Source organism: Meriones unguiculatus, chromosome X, assembly GCF_030254825.1.
Source record: "Meriones unguiculatus strain TT.TT164.6M chromosome X, Bangor_MerUng_6.1, whole genome shotgun sequence".
Classification (NCBI taxonomy): domain Eukaryota; kingdom Metazoa; phylum Chordata; class Mammalia; order Rodentia; family Muridae; genus Meriones; species Meriones unguiculatus.
The window spans coordinates 28,501,621-28,526,804 of NC_083369.1; the positions used below are offsets into that span (position 1 = coordinate 28,501,621).

The following is a 25,184-nucleotide window of genomic DNA, read 5'->3' on the forward strand; positions in this document are numbered from 1 at the left end:
CTACTGATATTTTTGAGTTAATTTTGTATCCAGCCACTTTGCTGAAGGTGTTATTCAGTTGTAGGAGTTCCCTGGTAGAATTTTTGGGGTCACTCAGGTATACTGTCATATCATCTGCAAATAGTGATACTTTGACTTCTTCCTTTCCAATTTGTATCCCCTTGATCTCCTTCAATTGTCTTATTGCTCTAGCAAGGACTTCAAGAACAATGTTGAAGAGATATGGAGAGAGTGGGCAGCCTTGCCTTGTCCCTGATTTCAGTTTTTCTCCATTGAGTTAGATATTGGCTACAGGCTTGCTGTATATGCCTTTACTATGTTCAGGTATGTGCCTGTGCCTTGTATCCCTGATCTCTCCAATACTTTAAACATGAATGGATGTTGGATTTTGTCAAATGCCTGTTCAGCATCTAAGGAGATGATCATGTGGTTTTTCTCCTTCAGTTTGTTTATCACAGGTGGATCACAATGATGAATTTCCTTATATTGAACTACCCCTGCATACCTGGGATGAAGCCTACTTTGTCATAGTAAATGATATCTTTGATGTGTTCTTGGATTCGGTTTGCAAGTATTTTGTTGAGTATTTTTGCATTGATGTTCATGAGGGAGATTGGCCTGAAATTCTCTTTCTTTGTTGGGTCTTTGTGAGGTTTAGGTACTAAGGTGATTGTGTATTCATAGAAAGAGTTTGGTAATGTTCTTTCTGTTTCTATTTTGTGGAATATTTTGAAGTATTGGTGTTAGCTCTTCTTTGAAGGTCTGGTAGAATTCTGTGCTGAAACCATTTGGCCCTGGGCTTTTTTTTGGATGGGATACTTTTGATGAGAGTTTCTATTTCCTTAATGGATGTAGGACCATTTAATTGATTTACCTGGTCTTGATTCCACTTTGGCATGTGGAATCGGTCAAGAAAATTGTCCATTTCATTTAGACTTTCAAGTTTTGTGACATATAGGCTTTTAAAGTAAGACCTAATTATTGTTTGGATTTCTTCAGTGTCTGTGGTTATATCCCCTTTTCTTTTCTGATTTTGTTGATTTGGATAGTGTCTCTCTGCCTTTTAGTTAGTTAGGCTAATGGTTTGTCTATCTTGTTGATTTTTTCAAAGAACCGGCATTTGGTTTCATTGATTCTTTGAATTGTTTTATTTGTTTCTAATTGATTAATTTCAGCCCTGAGTTTGATTATGTCCACCCATCTACTCGTCTTTGGTGTGTCTGCTTCTTTTTTTTCTAGGGCCTTTAGGTGAGCTTTAAGTTGCTTGCATAAGATGTTTCAAGTTTCTTCTTGAAGGCACTTAGCGCTATGAACTTTCCTCTTAGCACTGCTTTCATTGTGTCCTACAAGTTTGGATATTTTGGGCCTTCATTTTCATTGAATCTTAGGAAGTCTTTAATTTCTTTCTTTATTTCTTCTCTGACCCAGCTGTCATTTAGTACCAAGTTGTTCAGTTTCCATGTGTGTGTAGACCTTTTGCTATTTTTGTCATTAAGGTCCAGCTTTATTCCATGGTGATTAGATAGGATACAAGGGATTATTTCAATCTTCTTGTATGTATTGAGTCTTCCTTTGTGACCAACTATATGGTCTATTTTGGAGAAGGTTCCATGAGGTGCTGAGAAGAAGGTAAATTCTTTTGTGTTTGGTTTAAAGGTTCTGTAGATTTCCCTGAGGTCCATTTGATTCATGACCTCTGTCAGAGTTATTGTTTCTTTCTTTAATTTCTGTTTTGTTGACTGGTCCTTTGTTGAGAGTGGGGTGTTGAAGTCTCCCACTATTAATGTGTGGGGGTCTATGTGCCATTTAAGTTTTATTAAAGTTTATTTTACAAATGTGGGTGCCCTTGCATTTGGAGCATAGATGATGTTCAGGATTGTGATACCTTCCTGGTGGACTTTTCCCTTGATGAGTATGAAGTGTCCTTCTCTATCTCTTTTGATTAATTTTGGTTGAAAACCTATTATATTAGATATTATAATGGCTATTCCTGCTTGCTTCTTGGGTCCATTTGCTTAGAAAAATGTCTTCCAGCCCTTTACTCTCAGGTAATGTCTATCATTATGGCTTACGTGTGATTCTTGTATGCAACAGATGGTTGGGTCTTGTTTATGCATCCATTCTGTTAGTCTGTGACTTTTTATTGGAGAATTGAGTCCATTGATGTTGAGGGAGATTGATGACCAGTGGCTGTTAGATCCTTTGATATTGTTGTTGGCTATGGTAATGAGTTTGTGTGTTTGGCTACTTTTAGTTTTACTGTAGTGAGGTTATTTCCTGAGTTTTCTTGAAAGTAGTTAGTTTTCTTGGGTTGTATTTTTCCTTCTAGTCTCTTCTGTAATGCTGGATTTGTGTGTAGGTATTGTTGAAATTTGTTTTTGTTGTTGAATATCTTGTTTTCTCCATCTATGAGGACTGAGAGTTTTGCTGGATACAGCAGCCTAGGCTGACACCTGTGTTCTCTTAGGGTCTGCATGATATCTGTCCAGGCCCTTCTGGCTTTCACAGTTTCTGTTGAGTGAGAAGTCAGGTGTGATTCTGATGGGTTTGACATTATATGTTACTTAGCCTTTTACTCTTGCAGCTTTTAGTATTTTGTTGTTGTTGTTGTTGTTGTTGTTGTTCTGTATACTTACTGTTTTGATTATGTGGCAGGAGGATTTTCTTTTCTGTCTAATTTATTAGCTGTTCTGTAGGTCTCTTGTATTCTTATGGGCCTCTCCTTTATGTTGTGGAAATTTTCTTCAGTGATTTTGTTGAAAATATTTTCTGGGCCTTGGAGGAAGGAATCTTCTTTTTCCTCTATTCTTATTACTCTTAGGATTTGTCTTTTTATGTTGTCTTGGATTTCTTGCATGGTTTGTGTCAGGAATTTTTTAGATTTATTATTTTGTTTGATGGATACATCGATTTCTTCCATTGTATCTTCCATACCTGAGATTCTTTCTTCCATCTCTTGTAGTCTGTTGATTATGTGGACCTCTGTAGTTCCTGTTTTCTTTCCTAGGTTCTCCTTCTCCATGATTTCTTCCATTTGTGTTTTCTTTAATTCTTCCAATTTTATCTTCAGATCTTGAACCATTTTGTTTATTTCCTTCACCTGTCTGACTGTATTTTCCTGTTTTTCCTTCAATTCCTTCGCCTGTTTCTTTGAACATTCCTCTGTTTCTTTTATTTCCTTCAGTGATTTAATCATTTCCTCTCTGAACGCCACAAACTGTTTGGCTGCATCTTCCTGTATTTCTTTACGGATGGCTATAGTCTGTTTTATATTCCCCTAATTCATTACACATTTTATTTGCTTTCTCCATTAACCTCTTCATAAGCATAGATGTAAGGTCATCTTCTTGAATTTCACTTAGGTACTGCCTAATCTAGTCTAGGCTGGCATGTAACTCACTGTGTCTAATAGTTGGCCTTAAATTCACGATGCTCCTTCCCTCCTCAGTTTCCTGAGTTCCAGGATTATAGGTCTAGCTGAACTACCAGGCCTAGGGACAGTTTAATTTTTAAAAAGTAATCTAAAAAAGTTAAAGGATAATGTTTTGGGCTGTTTTTGGTTTGTTTGTTTTCTTTCTCTGTGTGCTAGAAACTGAACCAGGTTCTTGCCTCAGTAAGTAAGTACTTTACCACTAAGTTACATCCTCAGGCTCTCTATAAACCACAGTTCTTACCAGAGAACGTTGTGGTCCCTTCTAGGTTTGTAAACTCCAGGTAATAACTAAACTTGATATTGATATAGATATTTCACCAAAGAGAACATGACTGATAAACATGGAAAACTTTCTCAACTTGGTTGACATAAATTTCATGTTTAAGCCACACTTAGCTGAGCATTGTAATACATACCTGTAATTTTAGCACTTGAGAGTCAGAGGCAGGATGAACACAAGTTCTGGGCCAGCCTGGGCTACACATTGAGATCTTGTCTCAAAATTAACAAACAAAACACCCTTCCCATTTAGATTTCTCTTTGTGTCTATTAGGAGGCTAAAGTCCTATATCCAGTATGGAAATTAAATACTGTTACACAGGGGAGGTGGAGATTCAGAAATTTATGGTAATCTTTGGCAACATTACAAGTTCAAGGTTAGCCTGTGACTCACGAGACCCTGTCTTTAAAAAAAAAGGCTACTGAGACTAAGAATTAAAGATACAGGCAATCAGAATACAGAAGTATTCATAGTATACTGACTGAAATGAATTTGTTGGATTAAGTTTCCTTGCATAGGGTAGAGGGATGGCTCAGAGTTTAAGAACATGGGCTTTCTAAAGGTCCTGGGTTCAATTCCCAGTAACAACATGGTGGCTTGTAACCATCTATAGAGAGATCTGGTGACCTATTCTGGCATGCAGGCAGAACACTGTATAAATAATAAATAAATAAACCTTTTAAAAAGGAGTTTCCTTATAGAAGGCACTAATGAAGGCAGGGTTACATACTGAATGTAAAGGCAGCTTGGAATTAATCAGATACATGCTCTATTAGAAATGCAAACAAAAAGAGCCATTAAGTAATAGTAATGTTCTCTAGTCTCAGCATCATTTTTTAGAGAAGACAAAGTTATAAAAGCCTAATTTGCCAAATATAATTCTTAATGCTACTAAACTAGAGATGTCTTCAGCTTTCTATTCTTGTTATTTTACAAGAATGGAATGTAGAATACTGTATTTGCTGATATATCTGTTTGTGATTCTTTAGCTAAAGTATCATTTATCTAGATTGGTCTAAAATTGAATAGTAGATAATTCAAAGGTAAATTTTTGTGGGCTTAAGTCATACACAGCTATCTGGACTTTAAATTATCTTTAGCTATTTTTGGTGATCACACTTTAGGAAAACTGCCTTCATTTTGCTTTGTTTCATTTCAGAAAGAGGATAAGTTGGCACGTTTAGAGAAAGCTATCAATCCCTTGCTTGATGATGATGACCAAGTAGTATTTTCTTTTATTCTGGATAACATTGTCACTCAGAAAATGATGGCAGTTCCAGATGTAAGTAAAATTTCATGCCAAATATTGTACGGATAATCCTAAGGGATGGAAAGAAGTATATAGGTTATGGGTGTGTGCATTAACAGATTCTGTATAATGGTGTATGTCCATAGGAACTGGTGTGTAGTTTTAAATATCAACCTTTGGCTGTATGATTTCATTAACATTGAAAGAAAAGATGCCAAGTGTCTTTGAATATTAAGAGATTCTTACTTCCTTTTATCAGTATTTAGTATTTGTATACTCTTGAATAGCCCTGGAGAGAAAACCTGGCAACTAATAGTAGGTTCTTGATGTAGAAATGCTCCTATACAAATAACACTTTCAACATTTTTATTACATTTATTTATCTGTGCATATTTGGTAGGAAGGCTTAAGTCGTGGTTTGTGTATGGTTAGAACAACTTGGTTACATGTGGTGGTACAGCCTTTCATCCCAGCACTTGGGAGGCAGAAAGCAGGTACCTACACAGTAGGCCCTTGTCTTTAAAAACAAACAGGGGCTAGAGAGATGGCTCAGCAATTACGAGCACTTGGCTGCTCTTCCAGAGGTCCTGAGTTCAATTCCCAGCAACCACATGGTGGCTCATAACCATCTGTGTTGAGATCTAATGCCCTCTTCTGACATTTAGGCGTATATAGAGATAGAGCATTCACATACATAAAGAAATAATGTATTTGAAACAAACCAACAAACAAAAAACCTTGGGGAATTGGGCCTCCCTTCTGTCCTCTGAGTTCCAGGAATTAAATACAGGTCATTGGGCTTTTGAGTTAGCACCTCTAACCACTAGGCTATCTTGCATGTTCACAGAAAACACTTTAGTAATTATTCAGTATTTGTTGTCTTTTTGGTTTCTTTTTTTTTCGAGTTCTTATGACAAGGCTACCATCTATCATACTGGTTCTGTGGACCACTTTATTATATTGATCTCCCCAGAAATTCTGAATTAAAATTTTTGTTGCATATAGTCATAGTGTTCTGTCTACAGTACTGTTGTAAAATTTCTAGGTAGAACTATGGAATAAGGAATTTTTTTTCTATTTTTGTAAAACTTAGTCTTTAATACACGAAAAAATAACACCTTAGTTGTAAGTTTAGAGGAGGAAGTTTTACTTTATCAGGGTGTAAGAATCCTTAATGAGATCTTTAAATGGCAGACAATTCCATGTGAGGATGTGCATTTCTGTGGAAAGAGTCTATAATTTTCAGCATCAATATTTGTAACTCAATGAATCGTGGGACTCTCTGGTACAAGTAATGGTTTTCATTTGATTTCCCATGCTTTCTTTTTACTAGTCTTGGCCATTTCATCACCCAGTTAATAAGTTTGTTCCAGATTATTATAAAGTGATTGTCAGTCCAATGGATATTGAGACTATACGTAAGGTAAGTGACTGTTTATAATCAACATCTTTTAATAATCAATGCTTTTATATAGATAACCAAGTGCCTGACTGTTTTTTGTCGTAGAATATCTCCAAGCACAAGTACCAGAGTCGAGAGAGCTTTCTAGATGATGTAAACCTGATTCTGGCCAACAGTGTTAAGTACAATGGTGGGTATTAATTTGTTTCTCTTTCATTAGTCTTAACTATCCAGTATTAATTTGCATTATTAACATTTTAAGGCTTAAGCAGCTTTGAGCAGCGATAGCTAAATCAACTAATTAATTTTACTTCATAAATTCTGTGTCTACATTTATCTATTTGTTGCAAGGGTGGGAATGCTGTTCAGGTATGCTTTTAGAAGTTAGAGGACAACTAACAGAGTTGGTTCTCTGTTTCCACTATGTGGGTTCCGGGGACTGAACCTAGGTTGTCAGGTTCGGTGCTGAACCATTGAATCTGCTCAGTTCAGTTACTGCTTTTTAAAGTAGGCATATATTTTAGTGTGTGTGTTGTAAGAATCACTATTAAGCTTTTAATCATGGAAATCAGTCTATGCTTCCTTTAGGAATTGTAGAAAGCATAGGAAAATGAGGCATTGCAAAAACTCAAGTGGATGTTTCTTGTGTTTTAGTCATCATTGTGTTTCAGTAAGATTTGAGAAGTTACATCCCAACCCTACATGGAACTGAGGCTGAACTGTGTAGCTGACTATAGACCATGGCAAACATTGGTGTATGGAATTTTGCTCAGCACCTAAACTGATGCAATAATATGTGCTAAACTCTTTGCTAGCTGCTTAATCTTCTGATAGGAAGGATGGTCTCTGTGTTTAAGTACTTCATACTTCATTTGATAGCTTGTCAAGGGCTATAAGAGAAGGATATACAAAGTGCGTTAGAGAAAAAACAATACTTTAACATTAGGGCTAGGAAACGTTCATAAATAGTAAAATTTTTAGAAAGTTTTTGTTAGCCAGGTGTGGTAGTGCAAGTCTGTAATCCCAGCACTTGGGGAGGGAGAGGCAGGCAGATGTCTGTAAGTTTGAGGACAACCTGGTCTACAAAGTGAGTCTAGGACAGCCAAGGCTACACAGAGAAACCCTGTCTCAGAAAAAACAAACAAACAAACACAAACAATAAAAGTTTTTGTTTTTGTTTTTGAGTCATAGTCTCATATATCCTAGGCTGATCTTGAACCTGTTGTTGACTTGAGGATGACCTTGTATTCATCTTCCTGCTTCCACTTCCCAAGTTTGTGTATCATCAAGCATGGCTCAGTTAAAACAAAACAAAATGAAAACAAAACAGAGAAAGTCTCACTACATAGCTATGGGTAGCCTGGAACTTACTATGTAGCACTCAAGGAGACCTGCCTGCTGCTGCATCTGCCTCTGCTAGGATTAAAGACACATGCAAAAGCACATTCCACCCTCAAATTTAGTATAATTCAAAAACCGATTTTAGGGCTGGGCATGGTGGCACATGCCATGGAGGCAGGGGCAGGTGGATCTGTGTGAGTTCAAGGCTAACCTGGTCTACAGAGTGAGTCTAGGACAACCAGGCCTGTGTTACCCAGGGAAACCCTGTCTTGAAAATAATTTTTAAAACATCTTTAAACATTTATATTTTAATAATGTAAATGTGGGGGTATGTATATGTAAGCCCCTGTGGAGGCCAGAAAGGAGCATCAACTCCCTTGGTGCTGGAGTTATAGGTGGTTGTGCGCTGCTTAACATGGGTGCTGGGAACAGAACCCAGGCCTTCTGCAAGAGCAGCAGATGCTCTTTGCCACTTGAATCAACTTTCCAGCCTCAAGAACTTATTTTTGACCTGAGTCTAAGGGGTGTTGACCATCACGGCTAGTTATGGAGCACCTACTATGCTGAACAGATAGTCAAGAGGAAAACGATGATGAAGTTCCAGATAGAGAGACAAATGCAAAAATACACAGAAATGCTTTAGATGAGGACATATCAGTAAGTTTGGCTTGAGTATAGAGTGGTGGCTACGTTTGTTTATAAAATGAGACAGTGTGGGTAAAGACCCAAGTTGAAAGGCCTAAGAATAACAATAAACCAGTTGGAGGGGAGACGGATACACAGTTTTAATAAACACTATTTAGGAAGTTATCCAAGTAAATGAAGTGGAGCTGAATAAGATTTGGAGACCAGTAAAGAAACTCTTAACAATAACCGTGTTGAAAACAAACAAAATAGACTGGAGAGATGGCCCAGAGGTTAAGAGTCTAGCTGCTCTTCCAGAGGTCCTGAGTTCAATTCCCAGCCACCCCATGATGGTTTATACCATATATAATGAGATCTGCTGCCCTCTTCTGGCATGCAGGTAGACAGGCAGACAACATGGTATATATAATAAATAAACAAATCTTTAAGAAAAAAAAAAAGAAAGAAAAAAAGAAAAACAAAACCTAACAACCTGAACAGCTAAGAAACTGTAAGAATGCCTGGCATGGTTGTACACATCTTTAATCGTAGTACTCAGGATGCAGTGGCAGGCAGATGTCTGTGAGTTCAGGGATAGCCTGGTCTACGTGGTAAATTCAAGGATAGCCAGGGCTCCAAAGAGGGACCCTGTCTCAAGAAAAACAAACAGACAAAAAATAAAACAAAACAAACAAAAAACAAATCAAGCCAATCAATGGAGGCACATGCCTTTAATCTCAACGCTTGGGAGGCAGAGGCAAAGGGATCTCTCTGAATTTGAGGCTAGCCTGGTCTAAGAACTAGTTCCAGGACATCAGGCCTACCCTGAGAAACCATGTCTCAAAAAGCCAAAACAAAACAAAAAAAGAAGCAATAAGAATGGAAAGGTAGGGCTGATGACACAGATAAAGCAGAATTGATACCTTCATAATTGGACCACAGTTGATACCTTCATATACTACTACTGTCTGAGTTTGTTTCTCTCTCTCTCTCTCTCTCTCTCTCTCTCTCTCTCTCTCTCTGTCTGTGTGTGTGTGTGTGTGAAAGAGAGAGAGAAGAAAAGAGATGGGAGAGAGGGGAAGGAGTGAGGGAGAGACAGAGAGAGACACCCACAGAGAGTTTTAAGTGGGAAATTAGAGTTGTACTGTTTAATTAAGGAAAACCTTATGGGCCATATATGATCACTCACACCTTTATTTGTAGCATTTAGGTAGAGGAGACAATCAGATTACAGGTTTCTTTGAGTTCTACATAGAGTTCCAGGCTAGCCAGGATTACACAGTGACACCCTGTCTTCAAAGCAAATATCAAAATATCCAAAAATGCTGTAGATTATAACCTAGGATATGTCTAGCTAGAATGAAGGTATGAATTATTTGCCATGAAGTTTTGCAGTGATTTTTATTTTGGGACTTAAATTTTAAAACTTTTTTTTGAGATGAGAGGAGGATCTTACTGTATTGCCCAGACTGACCTGCAAGTCCTGACTTGAGTGATCCTTCTGCCTCAGCTTCTCAATAGCTGAGTCAGTGGGTACACACAGCTATGCTTACTCTTATTTTAATTTTCCATCCTTCATTCAAAAAACCACATTATATATAAGACTATTTCCATAGAACTTAAAATTTTCATTCTCTCCTAATGATAGCCAGATTTCTTTGAATATGTACTATTTCTCCCATGCTTTCATTTCCCAGTCATGTTTCACTCAGAGATTTTTGGTTTTGTTTGTTTGTTTGTTTTGGGGATGGTCTTGCTATGTTGCTCAGGGTAGCCTCAGACTTGGTCATCATCCTCCCTCAACTTCCTCAGTTCTGGGATTGTAGATTCTTATGCTACTGCACCCAACTTTTTACTGCAGTATAGCCTATGCTATTGTAAGACTTGGGGTCTCACAGCTCAGGAGTTCAAGATCGCACCCTTCCCAGAAACTCCCCCAGACCATGACTCACTGCAAAAGCAAGAGGTTTATTAATTAACCATTGCGCAATGCGGTCACCCCTGCTGGTCATCAAAGAGTGGCACCGGGAGACAAAGGCCTTTAGGTTTTTAAAAGAAAAATTGCAGGAAAGTTGAAGTTGCAGTTTTGGCAATTTAGGATTGGATGAGGAAGCTATAAAGTAAGATAATTGGTTAGTCTTAGGTGCTCAAGCTTGGCCAGTCCTGCCAAGTGTGGATGCAGCTGCAATTGAAGGTCGGGGCGGTTAGCTCATCCTTGAAGCTTAGGGCTGCAGGCTCTTGGCTGGAGGTCAAAAGCTACTCAGAAGAAGTCTGGGTTCTTTGCTAAGAAACACTATCTTGAAGACAAGGGTCTGGTCGTTCTTTTTGCTGAGTGAAGGTCATTTCTTGCTTGCTTTTTTTCTATCTCTCCTCATAGATAGGGTCACATTTCTCCATTCTCTGGAAAGGTACTAAGAGGCTTTAGCTTAACCTGAACCTAAAACTCAAAACTACAGGCTTTAGAAGACATACAGGTTACAAAGTTAGTCTAAACTTTTCACTATGCCAAGTATATCCACTAAGTGGACAAGGTCACATAATTGCCCTAGACAGTAAGTAGTTTGCAGTCTCTATCTTGATCTTGCTCCAAGAGTTACAGTCATTTCCCTGAAACTGTATTCTGATGACAACTGTCCTCCTCTTTAAGCCTTTTCACTCTCCTTTGCTGAAAATTCTTATTCATATACTTCAACTTTTCTTTTTACTCATTTATTGATTTTTATATTATGTGCATTGATGTTTTGCCTGCATGTATGTCTGTGTAAGAGTTTTGGATCACTCAAATAGACTGCCTGGAACTCCTGCACAGAGGTAACCCATGGCAGTTCAGTCTCCAAGTAGGTGCCGTAGTAATGGGGACAGGGACTGTCTCTGACAGGAACTGATTGGCCTCCTCTTTGATCACCTCCCCCTGAGGGAGAAGCAGCCTTACCAGGCCACAGAGGAAGACAATGCAGCCACTCCTGATGAGACTTCATAGACTAGGATCAAAGGGAAGGGGAGGAAGACCTCCCTTATTAGTGGACTGGGGGAGGGGCACAGGAAGGGAAGAGGGAGGAAGGATGGGATTAGGGGAGGTGGGAAGGAGCTACAGGGGGAATACAAAGTGAAAAAACTATAATTAATAAAATTAAAAATAAAAATAAAGAATTTTGGATCTGGGCTGAAGAGATGGCTCAGCAATTAAGGCCACTGGCTGTGCTTCTAGGGGTCTTAAGTTCAATTCCCAACACCCGTGTGGTGGCTCACAACCAACTGTAATGAAATCTCATTCCCTCTTCTGGTATGCATGAACATAAAACACTCATATGGAGCAAATAAATAAATAAATAAATAAATCTTAATTTTTGTTGGATCCTAGAGTAACAGAAAGTTGTGACCTGCCATGGGGGTGCTGGAAATTGAACCTAGGTCCTCTGGAAGAGCAGTCAGTTGCTCTTAACTGCTGAGCCACTTCTCCAGCCCCTACCTCTCTTGGCTTTTTGAGACAGGGTTTCTCTGTAAATAGCCCTGGTTGTCCTGGAACTATCTCTGTAGACCAGGCTGAGCTGGAACTCAGAGACCCACCTGCCTCTGCCACCCAGATGCTGGCATTAAAGGTGTGTGCCATGGCCACCCCCACTGGGCTTCTACCATCTCTTTCTTGATGACACTCAACTCTAGACAAATATTTATGTCTCCAACCACCTGATAAAAATATTCTTTTTTTAAAATCATAACTACATGTCTGTGTACCATGTGCATGCATTCTCTACAAATGTCAGAAGAGGACATCAGATTCTCTGGGACTGGAGAGAGATAATTATGAGCTGCCATGTGGATGCTGATCCTCTGCAAGAGCAGACAAAGCTCTTAATCACTGAGGCACCTCTCCAACCTCATAAAATAAATATTAGAAAGAAAGACCAAAGGGCCAAAGATGAAGGCATAGTGCTTGGAAAGTGAGGTGATGCTGTAGAATGTGGGGGAAGAAATATCCATTTCAAGTATAAGAGAGCTGCTAAGGTCAAGTCTGGGGAGTTGGTTTAGTTAGTGTTTCATTATTGATTAAATTGAATGTTCAGCATAGTGTCCCTTGTCACTCTTCATCAGTGGTTCCTTTATCTACACTTTTGTAGCACTGTAAGCTTTATTGGAAATTGAAGTTTGGGCTGGGCATAGTGGCAGCATAACTTTAATCCCAGCACACTATGAGCAGAGGCAGGAGGATCTCTGAGAGTTTGGGGCCAGCATAATGGTGAGTTCTAGGCTAGGCCAGCTCGAGTTACATGGTGAGATTCTGTCTCACTGTATATCCATGGCTACCTGGAATTTCCTTTGTAGACCACTGTATCTGGCTAGCAGGAATTTCCTATGTAGATCACTGTACCTGTCTCACACTAAGTTCTTAAAAATTAATATTTATCTGGGCACTGGTGGCACATGCCTTTAATCCTAGCACTTGGGAAGCAGAGGCAGGAGGATCTCTGTGAGTTTAAGGCCAGCCTGATCAACATATCAGAGTTCTAGGCCAGCCAGGTCTACACAGAGAAACCCTCTCTCAGAAAGATAATATTTAAAGCAAGGCATAATCCTGCATGCTCATAGTCCTAGCTACTACAGTACCTTTAGCTGGGGACCAGCCTGGATAACATAATAAAGACCCTGTCTCAACAAAATTCAATCTGAAAAAGTATTTTGGGGTTTCTATATTACTGTTATTGTAATTCTATATATTTGAGATGAGAAAACGATTGAGATGTTTTATTTGAAAGGTTAAAAAAAGGCAAAGTAGATCCTGATCTACATAGTAAGTTTCAGGCCATCCAGGGCTATATCTAGGACCCTGTCTCAAAAAAGAAAAAACAACAAACCTCAGTCATAATAGCCTCTTTTACAAAATTACCAAATTTGTTTGTTTGTTGGATACATGTTGTTATCAAGAAATAAAAATCCCAAATCATTCAATTTTGCCAGTAAAGATACAGGAACCAGATGCTGGGGTAAAAACTTGCTAGCTGAGAGAGACAGAGAAAGAACCCATTTGACCTTCCTACTCCACTCGTGTCCCAGAAGAAAGCCCAAGACTAACTGCTTGCTGGCTCAGCCCAGGAGAAAGCCGAAAGCCTAAAAGCCAGAACAAAAGAGCTCCTTCTTCTCCATGCTGTCTTAAATACCCTTCAACTCATTACCCCTCCCTGCCAGCTGGTTTATTCCTCCTCCTCTTGACCTAGGGTTAACTTTATTAAATCCTGTGTACAGAAAGGCTTGTGGGAGGGCAGAGCCACACCATAATCACCTCTTTACAATAAACAGATAACCCTTGGATAAAGGGTGTGTGTTATGGCTGAACAACACAAAATAAAAGACAGGTTTTTACAGTTCACAGAGACAGGGTCTCACTTAGTAGTCTTGGCTGGTCTTAAATTCATAGGGTTCTGCCTGCTTCTGCCTCCTGAGTGCTGGAATTAAAGGCCGGTGCTGTCACATTCAGCTTATTTTATTCTTGCTATATAACACTGGCTGACCTAGAATTTAGTTATGGAGACCAGGCTGACCCCTGCTTCTTAAGTTTTGGAACTGTTTTCTGCTTGTTTTTTTTTTTTTTTTTTTTTTTTTTTTTTTTTTAAGAAATACTCATTTTCCAAGGAGGGAGTTATTTCTAGTATGGTAAAAACACTATTAAAGGAACTATAGCTTAGGAGTAATGGCAATCCTATTTACCTACTGAACAGGTGATTTTCCTTGACATTTTACAGCTATCTAGCAATAGTAATGCTTGCTTTCTTCTCTCCTTGCTTTGTTTGCTTCTCCTCACATTACTGTATGCACAGGGAAAAAGACTTTTTTTTTTTTAAATCTTGATGACATCTTGGTTTCCTAAAGCAGTCATTGAAATTAGAAATATTTAAGAACATGTGACAATTGCGTGTGATTCCCTACACTTTACAAATCTTTATTTAATTGGGTAAACTCTAAGTAAATATTTTTTTTTTTCTGAACGACAGTTGAAATTCCTTTGGTCATGATTTAATAAAAAAGGGAAGTATACTCAAACAGTTCTTTTTGTTAGTGGTAACATAATCTGTTGGGCAGAATAATAATTTATCTTATCTTTCCTGGTAATTATGGCACCATTCTGGAAACAACTAGTGTGAGTATTTGTGTGTAATTCTCCCTCCCAGTAGCCTCAAGACTTTTTTTGTTCCTAGAGAGGCCCTGTTACCTTTGTGTGTCTCTTTATCTTCCACCCCACAAAGCTATAAAACCTACAGTTGATCATCCTACTTTAATAAGCTACTGATGTATTTCAAGATATAAAATAGTATTTTAAGATTTATCAAGGTTGATGTGGACCTTTTGATAATTTTATTTTACCCAGAAAAAGATACATACAGAATTTTGATCAGGAAGTTTGTGAATTTCTTTGCTCCCTTACTTCTTTACTGAAGAACTGCTGCTATAGCCAACAGTAAGAAAATGTCCGGGTATTTTTATCCACTTATCTCAATAGTAGTTTACCAACTCTAGTTCAATGCTACTTTACTTATAGTAGCATAATGGAATTAAACAGCTAGGAGCAGTTACAAATAGCTAATGAAAAAAAAGAGATAGGAAAGGGATACCATTTGTAATTTAATTTTTTATGTTCTAGAGGAATTGTTAGTGAACATTTCTTCTTTAAATGTTTATTATTTACAGTTTATTTACTTTGTATCCCAGCTGTAGCTCCCTTCCCCATCCCTTCCCAATCCCACCATCCCTCCTAATTCTTCTCCTATGCCCCTCCCCCAGTCCAGTGATAGGGGAGGTTCTCTACCCGTTCCATCTAACCCTAGACTCTCAGGTCACCTCAGGTCTGGCTGCATTGTCTTCCTCTGCAGATTGGTAAGGCTGCTCACCCCTCAGTGGAGGTGATCAAAGAGCCAGCCACTGAGTTCATCTCACAGACAGTCCCTGTCCCTATTACTGGGGAACCCTCTTGGACACTGAGCTGCCATGGGCTGCATCTGTGCAGGGGTTCTACGTTATCTCCATGCATGGTCCTTGTTTGGAATATCAGTCTCACAAAAGACTACTGTGCCCAAAATTTATTTTTTTGCTCTCCTGATGGAACTCCTGTCCCCTCTAGGTCCTACTATCTCCCCCTTCTTTCATAAGATTTCCTGCACTCTGCCCAAAGTTTGGCTATGTGTCTCAGCACATATTTTGATACCCTGCTGGGTAAAGTCTTTCAGAGGCCCTCTGTGGTAGGCTCCTGTCCCGTTCCCTCTTTTCACAATCTTCTGATTTTGTTGATTTGGATGGTGCCTCCCTGCCTTTTAGTTAGTTTGGCTAAGAATTTGTCTATCTTGTTGATTTTCTCAAAAAATCGGCTCATGGTGTCATTGATTCTTTGAATTGTTTTATTTGTTTTAATTGATTGATTTCAGCTCTGAGTTTGATTATTTCAAGCCATATACTCATCTTGATAGGTATATCTCCTTTTTTTTCCTAGGGCTTTCAGGTGAGCCTTAAAGTTGCTTGTTTGAGATATTTCAAATTTCTTCTTGAAGATACTTATCACTATGAATTTTCCTCTTAGCACTGCTTTCATTGTGTCCCATAAGTTTGGGTATGTTGTGCCTTCATTTTCAATGAATTCTAGGAAGACTTTAATTTCTTTCTTTATTTCTCCCCTGACCCAGCTGTCATTGAGTAGCGAGTTGTTCAGTTTCCATGTGTGTGTGTAGGTTTTTTGTTGTTGAGGTCCACTTAAGTTCATGGTGACCAGACAGGATACAAGGGATTATTTCAATATTCTTGTAGCTGTTGAGGCTTGCTTTGTGACCAACTATATGATTTATTTTTTGAGAAGGTTCCATAAGGTGCTAAGAAGAAGGTAAATTTTTTGTGTTTGGGTGAAAGGTGCTATAGATGTCTGTTAGGTCCATATGTTTCATGACCTCTGTCAGAGTCATTGTTTCTTTATTTAATTTCTGTTTTGTTGACCTGTCCTTTGTTGAGAGTGGAGCATTGAAGTCTCCCAGTATTAATGTGTGGGGATCTATGCGTGGTTTCAGTTTTATTAATGCTTATTTTACAAACGTGGGTGCCCTTGTTTTGGGGGCATAGATGTTCAGGATTGTGATATCTTCCTGGTGGATTTTTTCCCTTGATGAGTATGAAGTGTCCTTCCCCATCTCTTTTGATTAATTCTGGTTGAAAGTCTATTTTATTAGCTATTAGAATGGCTACTCCTGCCTGCTCCTTGGGTCCACTTGCTTGGAAAACCATCTCCCAGCTCTTTACTCTAGGTAATGTCTATCATTATGGCTTAGGTGTGTTTCTTGTATGCAACAGATGGTTGGGTCTTGTTTATGCATCCATTCTGTTAGTCTGTGTCTTTTTATTGGAGAATTGAGTCCATTGATGTTGAGGGAGATTAATGACCAGTGGCTGTTAGATCCTTTGATATTGTTGTTGGCTATGGTAATGAGTTTGTGTGTTTGGCTACTTTTAGTTTTGCTGTAGTGAGGTTATTTATTTCCTGTGTTTTCTTGAAAGTAGTTAGTTTTCTTGGGTTGTATTTTTTCTTCTAGTCTCTTCTGTAATGCTGGATTTGTGTGTAGGTATTGTTGAAATTTGTTTTTGTTGTTGAATATCTTTTCTCCATCTACGATGACTGAGAGTTTTGCAGGGTATAGGAGCCTGGGCTGACACCTGTGTTTTCTTAGGGTCTGCATGATATCTGTCCAGGCCCTTCTGGCTTTCATAGTGTCTGTTGAGAAGTCAGGTATGATTCCGATGGGTTTGACATTAAATGTTACTTGGCCTTTTCCCCTTGTAGCTTTTAGTATTTTTTGTTGTTGTTGTTGTTGTTCTATATACTTACTATTTTGATTATTATGTGGCAGGAGGATTTTCTTTTCTGGTCTAATTTATTAGGTGTTCTGTAGGCCTCTTTTATTGTCATAGGCCTCTCCTATGACAATAAAAGTTGTGGAAATTTTCTTCTATATTTTGTTGAAATATTTTCTGGGCCTTGGAGGAGGGAATCTTCTTTTTCCTCTATTCCTATTATCCTTAGCTTTTGTCTTTTCATGTTGTCTTAGATTTTTTGGAAGTTCTGTGTCAGGAATTTTTTAGACTTAACATTTTCTTTGATGGATACATCAGTTTCTTCCATTATCTCTTCAACACCTGAGATTCTTTCTTCCATCTCTTGTAGTCTGTTGGTTATAAGTACCTCTGTAGTTCCTGTTTTCTTCCCTAAGTTCTTCCTCTCCATGATTTCCTCTGTTTTTGTTATCTTTAATTTTTCCAATTCTATCTTCAGGTCTTGAGTTATTTTTTTTTCTTTCCTTCACCTGTCTGAGTGTAATTTCCTGTTTTTCTTTCAGTTACTTCAGCTGATTATTCGAACATTCCTCTGTTTCTTTTATTTCTTTCAGTGATTTAAGTATTTCCACTCTCACAAACTGTTTGGCTGCATCTTTCCGTATTTCTTTACAGATGGCTATAGTCTGGTTTTCTTTATCTTACTGTATTTCTTTGTATATGAAATGGCCATAGTCTCTTTGTCTTTATCTTCCTCCATTTCTTTACAGATGGCCATAATCTGTTTGACTTTATCTTCCTCTATTTCTTTACACATTTTGTTTCCTCTATTATCCTCTTCATGAGCATAGATGTTAGGTCATCTTCTTGAATTTCAATTATGCTGGGGTGTCCAGAGCTGCTTGCCCCAGGCTAACTGGGTTCTGGAGGTATCATATTGCCCTGCCTTTTGTCGGTTGAGCTTTTAGCCTGGCCTCTACCCATCAGGCTATCTTAGGTGTTGTCTGTTAGTTTCTAGTGTTTCCTAGAATCCTGGGGTGGGGAGAATCCCCTGGGCAGAAAGATGACTTTTTTTTTTCTGAAGGAGGCCTCCTCAGCTTTTTGGGTATGGTCACTGAATGGCCAGTGTTTCTCAGGAATTGCCACAGCTCACCTCAGGCGAATAGACCTGAGTGGTAACTGTGGTCTTTGTTAGTCACGGGGACTCTCCTCTCACTCTGAGAAGTCCTGGAGACAGCATCCCTTCTGGTTGGTTTCTTCCTCAGAATTTAGTGAGCTGCTGCTGTTGCTCTTATACTGTTTTCTAGGCATAGCCCTCTTGAAGAACCAGGGAGCCCCGCCGTTTCATTAGTTTAGCTAAGGGTAACTGGTTGCCACTTAGAGCACTATCTGGGGGTTGATCTCAGAGATCCCAGGCTTCTGTAGGTCTGAGGTTAGAGCTCTGCACCCCAGTACCCAAGAGGTAATCAGTGGCAGTAAGCACAACTCTCATGCATACAGCCAGAGGCTACCACCTGAAGCCTGCAGGAACCCAGAAACTTTTCTGGAGCTGGTTGTCCTGAGGTCGGACCTGATGTTTTCTCCTGCCATGGGCTTTCCTTCCAACAGGAAGACCCATTCCATGGTGTTTTGAAGTCCACAATTCTGTCTGTGATGGTGCATAGAGCCCACTGGCACATGTGAGTGGTGGCTCCAAGCCGGCGACTGGATGCCTGCAGGAATGCAAGAACTTTTTCCCCGAGAACTTTGTGTGTGTGTATGGGTGGGTGGTTGGGGTGGGGTGGGGTCAGCTGAGTGCTCTAAGTTTGGACCTGCTATTTCCCTCACTGTGGAGTTTCCCCTTGACAGCAAAACCCTGTCTCTGGTGCCCTGGGGCCCACAGTTCTGTCTGGAACAATGAGTCAAGCACACAGCAGGTCTCTAGGCTGGTGGCTGAGCGTATGCTGGGCCCCGAGACCTTTTCCAGGGATTGACTGGGTGATCTGAGGTTGGTTCCATTTGTTTCCTTCACTGATGGATTTCTCTCAATAGGAAATCTCAATTTTGGGTGTTTTGGTGCCCACAGTTTAGCCTGGGAAGGTGATCAGGACATGCAGGCATGTGGCTCTGGGCTGGCGACTGAGTGCCTGCCAGGACCAGGAACTCTTCCAGGTGTTAGCTGGGTTACCTGAACCTGACTGATTCCCACACCGTGGGGTTTCCTCTCACCTGGGAAACACAATCACTGGTGTTTCAGGGCCCAGAATTCAGTCTCTTGATTGCTGTGCGATCACTGCTTTCCTGCTCCTCCTGGGCTGCCATCTTGGATCTCCCCCAGGAATATATTTTTAGAGATGTTTGCTTCAAAGGAAGTGGGAAGGGAAGATATCTTTTCAAAATGATTTCCAGAGAGAAACATTGCAAACATATAAAGTTAATTGCCCTTTTGTTATAACTGACATGTTGTGAAATTGATCTGTGTTTACATGTTGAAAATGAGGTAGAATAAAAGCTGAATTCCTAACCCAGATCCTTGTAAGCATGAGAACTAGTATACAGAAACTGTTGTTATATTAGCTCAATTTAAGGGGACCTGTAGCCTATGTGCAACCTTGATTTGTCTATGTCATTACACAACCATCACATGAAAGCTTGATGAATCTAAGTCTGGATATAAATTCTGTCCCTTAAAAGTGTGTGTGTGTCTGCGCGTGTGTGTGTTCATTTATGTGCCTATTTGCAGGCACAGAGACTAGAAGGCATTGGGTGTCCTTTTCTCTCATTCTCTGCGTATTCCTTTAAGGCAGGTTCTCGTCTTGAACCTGCACCTTGGTCTTGTTAGGCATGAAGCCAGCAAGCTCCAGCAATCCTCCTGTCTCTGTTTTGCTCAGGTCTGCTGTTACTGATGTTTGGATACTCAGCTTATTATGCATATGCTGGGATCTGACTCTAGTCTTCATGATTGCAGAACAAATGTTCTTTACCACTGAGCCATCTCTCTGGGTCTGCAATACATTTTTATTAAGACAGTCTCATCAGGTGGTGGCGGCGGCATTGCACTCCTTTAATCCCAGCATTCTGGAGGCAGAGGCAGGCGGATCTCTGACTTTGAAACCAGCCTGGTCTACAGAGTGAGTTCCAGGATAGCCAGGGCTACACAGAAAAACCCTTTCTCGGGGGTGGCAGTGGTGGAGGTGGGGGTGGAGTCTCACTCTATAGGTTGGGTAGGAACTTGTAACACTCCTCCGGCCTCAACCTCCCAAGTGCTAGAATTACAGGCATGAGCCACCATGTCTGGCTTGTTGAGGACCTTTGTAGTCTCTTTTCCATCAGCTTTTTGAGTATTAAGCTACTGGTCGATTAGAACTAGGAGAACAAAAATCCAGAAACAAGCTGTTTCATTGTGGGTGTTGGGGAAGAAGGTAGGTGAGACAGTATCTTGCTGTTATAGGTTGTACTGGCCTCCTGCTTCAGCCTCTCTAATACTGAGATAAATGGGCAAGGCCACTACACTGTTCTTAATTATGTGTGTCCTTAATATTTTGATGATTCTTCCTCATTTATTTGTGTCTGGCATAAGGATACATCTATTATTATTATTATTATTATTATTATTATTTTAGTTTTTTGAGACAACATTTCTTCGTATAACCCTGGCTATGCTCGAATTTGCTCTGTAGGCCACACTGGCCTCAAACTCAGAGGTCTGCCTACCTCTGCTGCCCATGTGCTGGGATTAAATGTATGTACCACCATCGCCCAGTCAATTTCATTTTATTTTTGTATTTGTGTGTGTGTGTTAAAAGTTGAACCTAGTGCCTTGCACATGCCAGAAAAGTATTCTACCACCAAACTATATCCCCAGTTCTGTCTGATTTTTTTCTAAAGATATTGCTGTGTGTGGTGATGGATGCCTTTAATTCCAGTACTTGGAAGGCAGAGGCAGGAGGATCTTTGTATGTTGGAGGCCAACCTGGTCTACATAGCAAATTTCAGGATAACCAAGGCTACTTAGAGAGATCCTGTCTGAAAAAATAAAATAGAATATTTTTATTCATGTTATGGTATGTGTGTGTGAGACAGAGACGGGGGGGAGGGAAGAAGAGGGGGTGGGAGAGAGAATTAACATGGGTGCCCTCAGGGGCCAAAAGAAGACATTGGATCTCTTGAAAAAACTGTGAACCACCTAATGTGGGTGATTAGATCAGAACTGGGATCCTCTTCAAGAGCAAAAAGCATTCTTAACTGCTGAGCCATCTCCAGCCCATGGATCTTGGATATATGATACAAGGTCTCTAAGGTTTACATGCCAGCCTGAAATTTAACTGCAATCCAGGTTAGCCTTGAGTTCATACCCTCCCTTCCCAGCACTGAGATGCAGGCATACATACAGTATCATGCCTGGCTCCATTTCACATATTTAGAGAACAGATGGTGTATACTTAGACTTGAGAAGGACTTGTTTTCTCTGGGTTTATTTTATGTGTATGAATGTATGAATGTTTTGGTCTTGTGTCTTTCTCTGTACCACGTGCATGTCTGGCACCCATTGTGGTCAGAGAGTGTTTTGGATCCTCTGGAACTGGAGTTACAGATGGTTGTGAACCACCATGTGAGTCTTGGAAAATGCATGGGAATCCTTGCTAGATCATCTGTTTTTTTGCCCGCTGAAGCCCTCTCTTCAGCTCGTGAAAAAGACTTTATTATTCATATAATGGCTTGTAATAATTAGTAGACATAGCTAGAAAGCTCCACATGAATGTGTGATATACTTTTTGTGTTGCTGTAGATCAAGCCCTGGGCCTTGTGCATGGTAGGTAAGCTGTCCCACTAAGCTATATGTCTGGTCCCCTCCCTCCAATGTGGTATACTTTATTCTTTATGTTATGGTAATCAGGAGATATACTCAAGGATCCCATCTGTGAAAGCATTCATTATTGGGCTGGGGATATATTTCAGAGAGCTTTTAGAATTCAGGAAGACCTGGGATCAGTACCCAAAACCACCTAAGCTGGATGTGATGGCACATGCCCGTAATCTCAGCACTCAGGAAGAAAAGGCAGGCAGATCTCTGCAAATTCCAAGGCCAGCCTGGGCTACATAGGGAGACCCAGTCTCAGAACAATAAATGAAAGATAAAAAGAGGAGCTGCTACTCAGTTCCAGGCCATTGGTGTCCTGGAAGATGCTGACACTTTCTTTTGCCAAATCTTAATTGTTGTGGTTTTTTAGACACGGTCTCACCATGTAGCTTTGGGTGGTCTGGGATTCACTATATATCTTCTTGCCACTGCCTCCTGAGTGCTTGGATTAAAGGTATGTGCCACTATGCCTGGCAGTAACTTGTCTTTTAATTTTTAAGAAACATATAACCATTGGGTTCTTATCTGAAATCATGTTGTAAATGTTGTGCATTAACCAGTTTTTTAAAGTTTTCATGAAGATATAAAACATACCCTAGAAAAGTGCACATAGCAGCTGGAGACGTATCTTAGTTGATAGAGGGTTTGCCTAGCATGCATAAAGCTCTGGGTTCAATCTCCAGGAAAACAAAACTGGGCATGGTGGTGCAGGCCTGTGGTTTTAACATTAACTACATGTTCATTTATCTTAAAGAAATATTTATTTATTCATTCATTCATTTGTCATTGTGACAGTGTATCACTGTATAGCCCTGACTGGCATGGAAGTATGTAAGCCACGCTGGCCTTGAATATACATAGATCCACCTGCCTCTACCTCTAGAGTACTGGAATTAAAGAAATGTGCCAACACATCTTGTTTAAGAGATTATTTTATATATGATATAGTCTGGCTTAAAAAGTAGTAGTTATTTTTCAAGCAGCCTTTCTATTTTAGAGTAGTTCTAGGTCCACAGCATAATTGATACAAGCTACAGAGTTCTAGTGCACTCCCTACTCCCATTGTCAGCATCCTTACTTCAAAGTGGTACATTAGTTGCATTAATAGATGAGCCTCCATTCACAACTCCATCTCACCCTGCAACTATAGTTCACATAAGTTTTCTTGTTTGTTTATTTCATGAAGGGTCTCTATGTATCCCAGGGAAGCTTAGAGCTGTTGTGTAAAGGAAGATAGAGTGGTGCATGCTGACAGTCGCAGCACTCAGGAGGTGGAGACCAAGGGGATCATGAGCTTGAAGCCAGTCCGGAGCACACAATGAGATCTTGAATCCAAAATAGAGAAGAGTCAGGAAAATGGAAATATAAATGAAATGAGATTAGCCATGTGTTGATAGTTGTTAAAGCTGGTTAATTGGGGTACGAATTAGTCTGATTTTATATTTTTTTAAAGTTTTTCCACTTACAGCTAGGCATGGTAACAAAGGCAGGAGGAACTCTTGTGTTTTTGAGGCCAGGCAGGTCTATGTAATGAGTTCCAGGACAGCCAGAGCTACATTGTGAGCCTTGCCTCAAAAAAACGAAAAGAAATCCAGGCGCATTGACATACCCTTGTAATCCCATCTCTCTGGGAGGTAAAGGTGCTAAGGCCTCTGTGAGTTCAAGGCCAGCCTGGTCTACAAAGTGAGTCCAGGACATCCAGAGTTACAAAAAGACACCGTGTTTAAAACCAAAAAAAAAAAAAAAAAAAAAAAAAAAAAGAAAAAAGAAAGAATGAAACAAGAAATAAAGAAAGGAAAGAAGGAAAATAAAGAAAAGAAAAGACAAAGAAACAAACCTGAAAATTTACATTTATAAAAAGTCAAGCAGAAGTTTAAGTTAAGGATTAAACATAGGTTTTCCAAATCATAAATAATGATATGCTATTGAGTAACAAATTAAAAAAATTCTTGTTTTTAAATTGCAATGTATGAGACTGGAGACATGTCTCAGTGATTAATAACACTGGCTGCTCTTACAGAGGACCTAGGTTGACTTTCCAGCACATACTGTAACTCTAGTTCAACAGCCTTTTCTAGCCTTTTACGACACCAGGCATGCATATGGTGTGCAGAAACACACATGGACAAAACACCCACATATACAACATAAATATAAATTTTAGCAGCCAGTTGTGGTGGCACACACCTGTAATCCCAGCACTTGGGGAGGCAGAGGCAGGTAGATCTCTCTGACTTCAAGGCCAGCATGGTTTCCAAACTGAGTCCAGGAACAGCCAAGGCTACACAGAAATCCTGTCTTAAAAAAGAAAATTATCCAGTTGGTAGTTTTTAAAAAGGTAGGCAAATCGCTGTGAGTTCGAGGCCAATCTGGTCTACATAGCTTGTTCAAGGACAGCCAGGGCTACACAAAGAAACTCTGACTCAGAAATAAATAAATAAACTTTAATAATTATTTTAATAAATAATAAATGTTTTAAACAGAATGTTAGTGAAATGTAAAATTCTTGAATTTACAAAGGTAATGGCATTCTACTTGTTTCATAGGGCCTGAGAGTCAATATACAAAGACTGCTCAGGAGATTGTGAACGTTTGTTACCAGACATTAACCGAGGTAGGTAATAGAGAAGATCCAGCTTCCTGAAACCTTTCTGTTGTGTTCTTGAGTTTAAAGTTTAACTACCCTGTTTTCTTTCAAATGTAGGATTCAACCCTTTACCCTCATTCCATCATTTTTATCTCTGCTTTGTTTAGGTTATCAACTGTGTTCGCTACTAGAATAAAAAAACTATCAAGACAGATTTTTTTTCTATTTATATTCTTACTCTATTTGTGTATACACCATAATTTAATCACTCAGGGTATTTTGCTGTTACTTGTATGAGCACTATCATACTTTTTGGATATTTTTTAAGTTTATTCACTTTACATTCTAACCTCAGCCCTTCCCTCCTCTACTCGCAGCTTCCCCTCCACCCTCTCTGCCCTTTCTTCCTTTCCTTTTTTAGAAAAGGGAGCACACACTCCCATTTCAGTCCACGCTAACACTCTGGGTCCCATCAGGACTAAGTGCATCCTCTCCCACTGAGGCTAGGCAAAGCACCCCTCTAGGGAGAAGAGATCCAACAGCAGACAAAAGAGTCCATGTCAGAAATAGCCCCTGCTCCACTTGCTAGGGGACCCCCATGATGATCAAGCTGCCCATCAGTTACTTAT

The 25,184-nt window shown here is 39.6% G+C and overlaps 1 protein-coding gene across 1 annotated transcript in view; it reads left to right on the top strand.

Moving 5' to 3' along the window:
• The window catches only part of LOC110542847 (transcription initiation factor TFIID subunit 1-like), a 160,331-nt gene that overhangs the window by 50,817 nt on the left and 84,330 nt on the right, over positions 1-25,184 (top strand). Inside the window, 4 exon segments of the mRNA XM_060375509.1 lie at positions 4,873-4,995; positions 6,296-6,385; positions 6,470-6,554; positions 24,515-24,582. Of these exon segments, the coding sequence (XP_060231492.1) occupies positions 4,873-4,995; positions 6,296-6,385; positions 6,470-6,554; positions 24,515-24,582 (366 nt within the window).